Consider the following 10,510-nt stretch of genomic DNA (forward strand, 5'->3'; position numbering starts at 1 on the left):
GTGCGCTTTTTGGAATTTAGGGCTCTTGCGCTCTTGCGCTGTTGGAGGGCGATGGACAGCTCCGGCGGGATGATCCCGTGGAGGCCGCCGGGGCCGGATTACGACCCCAGCCCCAAGGTGCGGCGCGAGGAGATGGTTGTGAAGCGCTTCGCCGAGGAGAAGAAGCGCCAGGTATGGGTGATCGCCGGTGTCCAGGGCATTGCCTGAGAGAAATGTGGTACTCCAGGAGAAAGCGCGGGATGCGTATCATAGGATGAAGCTCGCGACTGCCCTTGAGATGAGAGAGCGGCAGCACAAGATCATTTATGATGTGAGAAGAAGATCTTCTTTGCACGCTTCTCCAGCTCGACTTCTCCTGTGATTTCATTCCAGGAGTTCCAAAAGAAGCTGGAAAAGGGCCGGTTACAAAAGACATATAACTTCGCTGTCTATGCTCACTTAAAGGCAGGTCGTTCGAGTTTCTTTTGTCGTTCACGAGTTTATGCTTGTTGTATCTAGGATGCCTGGAAAAATGCGGAGCAGCTCGATCTTGCATCCTTCATTGTGGTGGATCAAAGGGTCTGTAAGTTCTTTCCAAATCAACTTACAGAACGAAAGATTTTACAAAGGTTTTATTAAGTTCCGCTCTGGAGTTGTGATTTCTGAGCATCCCCGGTCTTTTGGCAATTTCAGGATATAACAAAGCGAATGTATGGCAAAGAAGGTGTAAGCGAAAGCACGAGAGATGACATACAAGCCTTTGAAAGTAAGGGATACGAACTTGGAGCGGAACCCAAGCTGGAAGCTGTTGATCCAAAAGCCAAAAAGCCGCCTCCGTCAAAAGGGAAAAAGGAGGGACCTCCTGCTGTTTTTGATCCTGCTGTTATTGCCCAGGTAAGCTTTACCTACATGTCGGCTCCCATTTTATTGTTTTTAAACAGCAAGGGAAAGCTTACCTTGAAGATGTCAAAGCTCGGAAGGGTAGGGAGGATGCTGACAGATTTCAACATCGTCAAAACATACGAAAGGTAGAACGTCATGTTTTTGTGCTGATGCTCTTAGTCATTCTGTTTCTTGTAGGAAGAACTGGAAAAACTGGAGAGGGAAAAAGAGGCAGAAGAAGCTAGGAAGAAAGAGGAGGAAGAACAGACTGTCCAAAAAAGACTGGAAGAAGAACTTCGGCAAGCTGAAATTCTTCGAATGCAAGAAGCTGAGCTAGAGAGCATGCATGCCTATCGAAGAAACTTCGAGTTGCAAATAGCCGAGCAGAGGCAACGGGAATGGGACGCTGTTCTTGCTCGTGACAGGGAGTTGCTCATAATGATGCGGCAAGACTGCTTTGATGAAGTCGAACACGAGCATCAACTTGTGGAGGTGCTTGAGTGACTACATTGGCTTTAAGCTTAATGGTTTTCTGATGCAGGCAGAAAAGAAAAGGAAAGCCGAAAACAGGAAAACGAGGCATAGGGAGATGTGCCGGGAAGTCATTCTTCAAGTAAGCGACTAGTAACAAGTAATGCTCTTGTTAACATGATCGCTATGTTCTCAGATTACAAGTCTGGCTGAGAGCCGGGCTTGCTATCGGGAAAGCACTAATAGTGACCTTCCTATGCTGGAATGGCGCGAGTGGCAAACGCTGTTTGTGAAGGGGGCTATTATGCCGAGTCCATTATGCAGCGATATAATTTCTACCGAGTCACAAACGGAAGAGGAGAATCGCATCGCTGACGAGGTAAATAGCGAGAGGCCGGATAACAATTCTTATACCATGCTTGTTCACAGGCTGCTGCAATGGAATACTTCCAAGAACAAGGTGAATGGAATGGAGTTCAGCCGATTGGCAAGAACAAAGAGCTTGGGATTATCTTGCATATTATTCACACAATGGCGGATGTTCCACCAAAACCGCTGCCCATACCACACTTCTCCGAATGGACGCTGAAGCTGGCAACCGTTGGAATTCCATATTCAGGTTCATGTTTAGTAACAGTTCGTGTTTTATTCATCACTTATCACTTACCACAGGGAGGTCGACTATTGCGACAAAAATCGCCACCGAATTTGGTATCAAAACAATTGAAATGGATAAAATTCTGGCTGCTGCCATAGCAGAAGCCGAAGCAGGTATATTTATATATCTATGTTGTTACTGTCAGTGTTCACGCTTTAGTTTGTAGAAGAAGCAAACCAACCAGTAAACGCGGAACCAGCTCCAGAGACACCAGCTCCAGATACTCCAGCGCCGGTTAACGAAGTTGAACCTTTGACAGTTCCAGCGGAAGGTGCCCCAAGCCCTGTTGAAACTGTAGAGGTGCAGCCAACACCACCCCCGCCACCAACTAAGGCGCAACTGGGAAAAGCTGCCAAACAGTGCAAGCAACAGGGACAACAGGTATGTTCTAAAGCTAAAGTTTGTTTTACACAACAGCTTGTTTTAATCAGGTACCAGACGAAGTGATGGTGACCTTGCTTGTCATGACCATAAGCAATCTTCACGCAACTGGTATTTACTACGTTGGAAGCTTGAAATAACAACAGCTCTATTTCTCAGAGGATGAAAAAGCTCCACCCAAGAAACCTCTTCCCAAGGACAAGAAGGGCGGGAAAGGTGCCGAGCCTGAAATAAACGTCACAGGGTTCATTCTAGATGGATTTCCAAACACTGCTGGGCAAGCGGCGGCACTTGAAAAGGCTTTGACAGGACTTGACTTTGAGTTTACAGCTCGACACGAGGCGGAGGCATCTGTATTGGCACCTCCGCCTCCTATTGTAAGTGCTGTGTTAAAATGGTCTCTGCTCTAACTGAAAAAATTCCAACAGATAAAGGTAGACAAGTTTGTTTCAGGCCTCGATGGTATCTTTCTAATGGAATGTCCAAACGAAGAAAGAGCTTTGAACAAAGCGTTAGGAAAGCGTGTCGATAGCAAGACTGGCTTGTTCTATCACCTTGATTACGATCCACCTCCGCCAACTGATAAGACGTACGTATTGAAAAGTAATTTCTTGACGCCAGTATAACTTTTGTCTACTACAGTGGTATTGCTTCGCGCCTGCAACCTGTCGAAGAACCGGATTTAGCCCGTATTAGAATTGTGGAAGGGTTGCAGCTCTGGCCGGCTCTAACGTCGTGGATGAGCAAGTTCTTAAACGCCTTCTGGGTTGGTATGGAGGAGGATGGCAAGGTGAAACCAGAGGATGCGAGCAACGTAGTAAAGGACTTCGTTGCTGCAAAAGTTCAGGCCGACGCCGCGGCTGCAGCCGCTAAAGCTGCAAGAGAAGCCGAGGAGGCTACGAATCTCGCATTGGGAGAAGCCGAGAAGGCCAAAGTCGGGTGTGATATTGCTAGCAAACAGCTGTACTTCGCCAAAGTTGGCGAGATCGAAGCGGCAGCAGTGCTTGAATCATTTCCCGCTGATCCTTTGGCTAAAGAGACTCTACGGGTGAAAGCAAGTACAATGGCTGGCCAGAAACTCAACGAGGCAGTAAAAGCTTTAAAGGAGATCCAAAACCCTCTGGAAGTTACTCAAAAGGCAGCTGCTCAGGCTCAAGAAGCAGCAACGAGAGCACAGGAAGCAGTCGGTGGGGCAGATGCTTGTTTTCAAGCAAAAGCCGATGCAGAAGCGGCAGCAGAAGCCGCAAAACAAGCCGCTTCGCGGGCCAGTGTTGCATCTCAAAAGGCTGGTTTTGCTTTTGAGGCTGCGTCGTCTGACTTTGCCAAAGTGGAAAAACCAGAAGCAGCAGCTGCAAAGGGTAAACAACAGGAAGAAGCACAGGTAAGGCTAGACTTTTTTATTTGTCGATGTTGTATCTTACGTTTACTATGTCTGCAGGATGTTTCTTCAGGCGAAACAGCAGCAGCTGCTGAACCTGCTCCCGAATATCCAGAAATTGATCTAAGCACCGCAGGTTTTTGTTCGATTGTTCTCTTTGCCGTTTCTTATGTCTGTATTTGTGCTTTGCAGTTACCTTCCATTCAAGCTGGAAGCAAATAGAGTCCCTCTACTTCTCATGCCTTAAAAACCTCTTTCATAGCCTTAGAGTGGAACGTGTCAATGGACGTAATATCCTGCAGGAGGTATGTTTAGATGCGCACCACGGCTGTTCTTTTACAGGTTACTGAAATTTGTGCAGATCAAAATGAATTTTGGAGTGTTCTTGAAGAGGCCAGATAATAAACAAAAGACCTTCGATGATTTTCAGGTGACGCCCTTCACATGGCTGCATCCCAGTCAAAAGTAGCTTCACTTCTACTTCAGGCGAAGTATAACCGGATTGAAATCGACCAACGTCGTCAACCGAAGATGAAGCAGACTCTGAAGAAGACGGTGGACGACCTTGCAAAGCAACTTCGTACTATTTGTGACCAGAGGCTGAAGGTAAGCCTATAAATTTGAACTTGTGGTGTTTGGAAACACCAGTTTACAGGAAGCTCAAGAAAACTGCAAAAAAGTACTCGCTGATTGGATTGGGCAAAGAACGTCGTCGTGTATCTCTCTCTTCACCAATTTGATTCAAACAGAAGTGAGTTTTTGTCTAGCTTCTCGTTCTAGCTTTTCGTACTTTTTCCTGGTAGATTGACAGGCATCTGCAAACTTGTGCGTTTCTCCATGAAGTTTACTTCAGAAAGCCGAGCTCGGCTGTCATGGAAACTTTTAATCCTGTGAGCAACCTGGTAGAAACCGCGCAGGTTCCTCCAAAGACTTTTCCTGTCCCCGGATGGATTCCGGGAGTCACTGCTTCTTCTCCTCAGATTTCTCAGGTATGTATTTTGCGTCGGGTTGCCTGCATTCTCTATAACTTCTCCCGGCTGTAGATTGTTACAAAAGCTCTCTTTTTAATCGATGGAATAATAAAGGCAGCGACTGATCCTGAACTGGACAATCGGGCGAAGGCTGGAGGGAAGTCGAAGCCGCCTCCGGCAAAATCAAAACCCGGAGAAGGAGATGGTCAATCACCTGGTCCATCGGCTATGTTGCGGGAACATGAAATTATTCAATCTCGGCTTCAGTTGCTTGGTATCACTGTCTTTTGGAACTTCCTTGCTGCTTGTCTGATATGATGAATTAAACTTTATTCTGTTTGATGGTTGGCAGTGCAGCAAGCAAGGCTTGCACATATATGGGGGAGTTGCAACCACTGGTTAATGGTTCATCGGCACGCATGGAAAAGTGGATGAACAATTGCAACAAGGTGTGCCTATATTTTATTGTTCTGACTGATACCTGAAGGGATCTAATGTAATGCAGGTTGAATCTGAGATTGTTACGGAAGTCATTGAGCTTTCTAACGAGGCTGTTGAGGAAGCAATTCCTCTGTGGTATCAAATGAACTTAGATGGTGGAGAGCTTGTGATTAATGAGGAACATATGATGGTGGTAAGTTTCCTTAGGCTTATCATGCCATTCTAGACTTACTAAATCCTATCTAAATTGTCATTGAAGGATCCTCCTCCACAATTGGCGGTGCAACCGGTGATTGACGTAAACAAATGGCACTTCAAGCTTCTTCGTAATCTTGTGGAAATTCTACGGACCATGTCGCTTGCAGGTACGTGCTGGAAAAATGTAATTTCGATCTCTTACCGTGCTTCATGCTTCCAGGTTACATAGAAACGGAAAAAGCTACATCAACTTTACTACAGGCGGTCCAAACCGCACATGCACAGGGAAAAGAAGACGTTGAGTTTGCTCAAGTTCCACACCTTCCAGCAACCAAGGGGAGACCATTTGGACCATTCCAGATCTGGCTGGACTACACGAACAATGTTATGAAGAAGGTTTTCCACAGACCAGGATTTTCCCGCTCAACCATCTCAACGTGACGTCCTGCAGGTTCCTCCGGCGAAAACTGAGGCCGAGACTGTACAGATATTAGACTGGAGAGCGTTGATAATGACGCTAGCGGATATACACTTCAATGATTGCATTTCTGCATCGAGTGTCGAGAATGTCAAGCAAGTCTGCAGCCGTGAGTGCCTTTTGTTATCCTCAGTAACGTACTCTAACGAGCTCTTGCTGCAGTGCTTGAAGAAACAAGCAAAGATACAGATGGTTTACTAAGCCTGGAGAGCTTTGTCAGCGTCCCATTCTGGTTTGATCAAGGTACTACACTGGTGATATACACCACAGAAACCGGATCACCGTGTGCCATTTTGCAGCTGTTAATCAAGGAGCTGCTGACATTGGGACTGAGCTCAAGACGCTTGCCTATCAAATGCTTGTGCTCCCTCCGCTTGAGCCAGAAGCAGTAGAGGCGCCTCCAGAAGCTCCGGAGCCGGCAGCAAAAGCCCCTGAACCCACACCTACACCTGCAGCTGCCACGCCTCCCATTCCATGGCAGAGGCTGGCACTCTACTTCTGCAGGGACGAAGACAAGGAAAAGGCACTCTCGAAGGTGTTTCAAGTGCTTTTGGGCACGGGGTAAGAGGCTGGCCGTGTATGCTCTCTTGATTAACTCCGCAAATCCTCGCTGCAGGTCGGATGTTCTAGAGCTGAGACCCGAACAATTGCTGCAAGCGATCTACCACTTAAGCTTGGATGAAGCCTCGACATCCGGGTGCCTTGCCTGGGCTCCTCAAGACATCAGAGTGAGTGCCTTACGTAGTATCTACGACCATTTACCTTGCTTTCTTGTCTCAGGAACTCATACTGAAAATCAAGAGCGAGTTGGCACCTCAGGCCGTGGACGAAGGCGATGACGTTGATTCGGACGGAAGCCAGGGGAGCGGGAGGCTGTGCACAAGAAGCACGGTAGCGCAGCGAGGCTCTAACCTCAGCGAACAGACGAACATCACAGTGCGAGACTTTGGCGTGCCGGAAAACGCCTCCCTCACCGAGGTTCTCACCGAGGCATCGTCCATCAAGGGGGCAAGGGACGAGACGTGCTCGGAGCTGAGCGACCAGGCAGTGGAAACCATCCAGCAGTTCCTGGATGCGTTGAGCGCCACTCCGCGAGAGGAAGCGGCCGCAGGAACGAGCCCAGCGATCCTGCCGCCGGGAGAAGTGGTGGAGCGCCAAGTTTCGGTCAAGGAGATCTTGAGCGCGCAGTGCGCTGCAAACCTGTGCTCGATCTTACTGGAGAACTACTGCAGCAAGCAAATCCATGTCATGAACGTGAAGAAGGCGGACGAGAGCGAGAGCGAGGGCAGCAGGCCCAAGGAAGAATTCGCCCCCTTGGCGCCATAATTTGAATTCAAACCCAAGCTCAGATATTAGGGTTCTTTTGAGTAAATTCAAATAGCATGAGCAGCGGCGAATCATGAGACATATACGTTTCTCGGATGGAGATAAAGGGCTGGACTCTGTTCTCCTCTCATGGATTCAAAAACAGGCGAGATCTGCCTGCTAGCAACACAATCGAACGGCATGTGCTGATGTCAAGAAGATAAAGGCGAAGTACAACAAAGATCTAGGTGGAATAGTTGAAAAAGTATCGAATTCCACCTCCAAGTAGTTTTTATGTACAACACAGACGGGAAAGTGAATGGTGTGCGACAAATGATTTTGAAGTGTGGCGACAGGAATTTCACTGTGAAAGGCTCAGGAGGCAAGAGTCTGGCATCACCCACTATTTCAGAAATACAGCTGAGTGTTTGATTTCCTCATTTAACTGGTCGAGTGCTTGTCTTGACTTGGGTTTCGAGAGAGCCTCAATGCCAAGCTTTGCATATGTTGCTGGTTAAAGGCCTGATGCGTTGCCTGCATTTCATCGACATGCATGGTGTTGAGGCTCAACAATTCGAACATACAGGAGACGACAGTTTCCTTCATCAGCAGCCACGTTGTCGCTCTGTGCTCCACGTTGTGCTCTGGCCATCCATATGGATCCAGCGTCCCTACCATCTGATTCATCTACAGGTGCCAGGCTCTACATGGGGCCGACACACAGCTGTTAACATGCCTGCTTCCACACTCCTGGACCTAGAATGGCAGCTAGTGTCCCGCAGATGAAATTCCCGTCCCTGCAGATCCTGCTTCATTGTCCATGACTGTGCACACAAGTGAACACAAGCCAATGCCCCTAAGGTCTGTTCGACAGTGGAGAGTGGCAAAGAGTGAGAGATGATGTCCAACCCACACATCTAATATTTATTTCAATTATACCAACGCAGTTTCTAAAAAGAAGTATGAAATAGGGTTACCTTAAACCAACACTTTTTTACACTGTCCAATATCATAATCATTATATCAAACATTTGCTTTAAGATAATCTTACCATAAAAAATTCTTCCAAACCTTATACTATGCTTCTCCGTCCATACTAAGATATATACCAGTCATACTAAACTCTCAACAAGGCACTTTATATTGAACCTTATGATTAAGAACTTAATAATCACAAGCTATCCCTACAAATAAATCCAAGTTTATGACCCTAACCTTGGTCTTATATCAAAAACCATTAGAATCTATCAATATCTTGGCATAGACAATAGACCTCAATTTTTCTTAAGACTTTAAGTGACTTATTAAAGTAATGTATTGCTTGGAATTATGAAGATTTAAATTTTAAAGGCATTTCCCCGAATATATATATATATATATATATATATATATATATATATATATATATATATAAGAATAACTAAAAAATTCAAAACGTTCCTATAAGATGAAGCCTACTTATGCTGCATAAGTTTTACATGTTGGATTTGAATTTATCCTATTAGTGGTGCTTATTGTACCTAAGAAAATAGGAAAATTATATTTATGTGTAGATTTCAAGTGTTTAAATGAAGTAATTAAGTGTGAAGCATTTCCCTTACCATTTTCTGAAGACTTACTTAATAGTGTAGCTGGTCACAAGATGTATTCTTTCCTTGACACTTCTTGAAATATAATCAAATCCTTGTCAAACCAGCTGATCAACACATAATTGCATTTTATCACACCATAGGGAGCATTTGTTTATATAATTATGCCTTTTGGCATGAAAAATTTTCCATTCAAAAATCAATAGAAATATTTTATGATTACTTACTTGACATATAAAGGTTTTTATGGATGCTTGTAGAGTATATAGTGGTAATAACAAACATTTACAATGCCTTGAAAAATCTTTCATATGTTGTAGAGAATTTGGCTTAAGCTTAAATCCTGAAAAGTGTTCATTCTTTATGGAAGCATAGAGCATCGACAATCAACAATTATGCCATCTTTAAAGATAATATAGCTTGGTAACACTTTAGATTTAATCTCACAAACATTAACAATTCTTGCACAAAGATATGACATGCAAATAGAATTAAATATGTCACCAAATTTATGATAAACTTATTCATATGCTTAACAAAAGCACCTAGTCTTGTTCCACCAGACAGGTCCATTTAGAAGTGGATGCATTTGATACCCAAACTTACTAAACCATTTGCATAGTTTTTACTGCTTCAAGAGTTTGACTTTAATATTATTCATAAGCTAGGTAGACAACATATTCAAGTAGATAACTTCACTATTAGTATCAGTATTCATGACAACTTACCAGGTGCAACTTTTTTCAAGCTACACCAACTTGAGATTGCAAAATATTTGTCAATTCTATTCCCACAAAAATATGCTACACTAGACCAAGATAAGGCATTTATTATACCATATACACCCATAGCAGACAATACAAAAGATGGACAAGAAAACTTTTTAAGATGTTGCATACAAGCTTTAAACCAAAATGCAATATTGCAAGAAGCCTATGAAGGAAATAACTAGTGGCCACTTTGTGTGACATCACTGCATGAAAAATTTATCAAGCTAGCCTTTACACTTTTAAAGGATTATCACAACCTTTGCAAAGCTTGTGACTAAGCAAACACAACCTTTTAATTCCATGTCCTCTCATACCATTATAGATTTTGTTAGACTTTTCAAATCTCAAAATTGATACATCTTATTCACACTTGACTATGCCACTAAATGGGTTGAGGTTGTCATTGCTTGCACTCTTCTTATTTGAACACAAATATTTATTATAATGTAGAACCGAGTGAATATTCTATATTCTGCCACATCAGCAGTAGGTCAAGAATGTGGCATTAGAAGTCAAGCAGTTCAAATGGATGTATGCAATCAACAAGAATAAAGATGACTGCCATTAAGATCACCAAGAGGGAGCACACCCAAGTTATGGCAAAATGCTGATGAGAGGTTGTGCCATCTACAGGAGGCAAGAGAGTAGCTCAAGAATAAGAACCATCGACAGCCATATTGCCGGTACTGCAAAACTAGACTTCAGTAGTTCTTAGGTGGGTGTTAAGTTTGCCCAATTTTCACTGGTGCACTGCCCCAACTGTTGCAGCGAACAACACAGGAAGAATTCCGGTCCAATGAAAACCTAACACCCACTGGAGTTTGGTTTTAGCAACCCTGTTGCCGATGGTTTTTGTTCTTGTGCTGCTCTTTTGCCTCCTGTCGACCAACGGCATAGCCTCTCATTGATACACCTCAACATTGCCATAGCTCGGGGACATTTCCTCTTGGTGATCTTAACAGCAGGCATCATTATTTTTGTTGATTGTGTACATCCACTTGAACTACCT

At 44.4% G+C, this 10,510-nt stretch overlaps 2 protein-coding genes across 2 annotated transcripts; one reads left to right on the forward strand and one right to left on the reverse strand.

Moving 5' to 3' along the window:
• Positions 1 to 8: 8 nt before the first annotated feature.
• Positions 9 to 552, reverse strand: LOC112342752. Its single transcript, XM_024665037.1, has one exon. It carries the CDS (start codon positions 533 to 535, stop codon positions 17 to 19), a length of 519 nt encoding a protein of 172 aa, XP_024520805.1. The 5' UTR covers positions 536 to 552; the 3' UTR covers positions 9 to 16.
• Positions 523 to 7,209, forward strand: LOC112342751 (sperm flagellar protein 2-like). The gene is made up of 29 exons (XM_024665036.1): positions 523 to 608; positions 673 to 873; positions 921 to 1,007; positions 1,060 to 1,353; positions 1,403 to 1,474; positions 1,529 to 1,711; positions 1,762 to 1,951; positions 2,005 to 2,103; positions 2,157 to 2,371; positions 2,422 to 2,482; positions 2,531 to 2,748; positions 2,800 to 2,960; positions 3,014 to 3,752; positions 3,810 to 3,885; positions 3,942 to 4,054; positions 4,111 to 4,179; positions 4,236 to 4,355; positions 4,405 to 4,500; positions 4,553 to 4,738; positions 4,793 to 4,994; positions 5,078 to 5,169; positions 5,226 to 5,354; positions 5,421 to 5,526; positions 5,580 to 5,755; positions 5,811 to 5,946; positions 6,000 to 6,080; positions 6,137 to 6,398; positions 6,454 to 6,565; positions 6,618 to 7,209. The coding sequence occupies exons 2-29, from the start codon at positions 688 to 690 to the stop codon at positions 7,161 to 7,163; spliced, it is 5,007 nt and encodes a 1,668-aa protein (XP_024520804.1). The 5' UTR covers positions 523 to 608; positions 673 to 687; the 3' UTR covers positions 7,164 to 7,209.
• The last annotated feature ends 3,301 nt before the right edge of the window (positions 7,210 to 10,510 follow it).

The sequence above is a fragment of the Selaginella moellendorffii genome, unplaced genomic scaffold (genome assembly GCF_000143415.4).
Source record: "Selaginella moellendorffii unplaced genomic scaffold, v1.0 SELMOscaffold_118, whole genome shotgun sequence".
Taxonomy (NCBI): domain Eukaryota; kingdom Viridiplantae; phylum Streptophyta; class Lycopodiopsida; order Selaginellales; family Selaginellaceae; genus Selaginella; species Selaginella moellendorffii.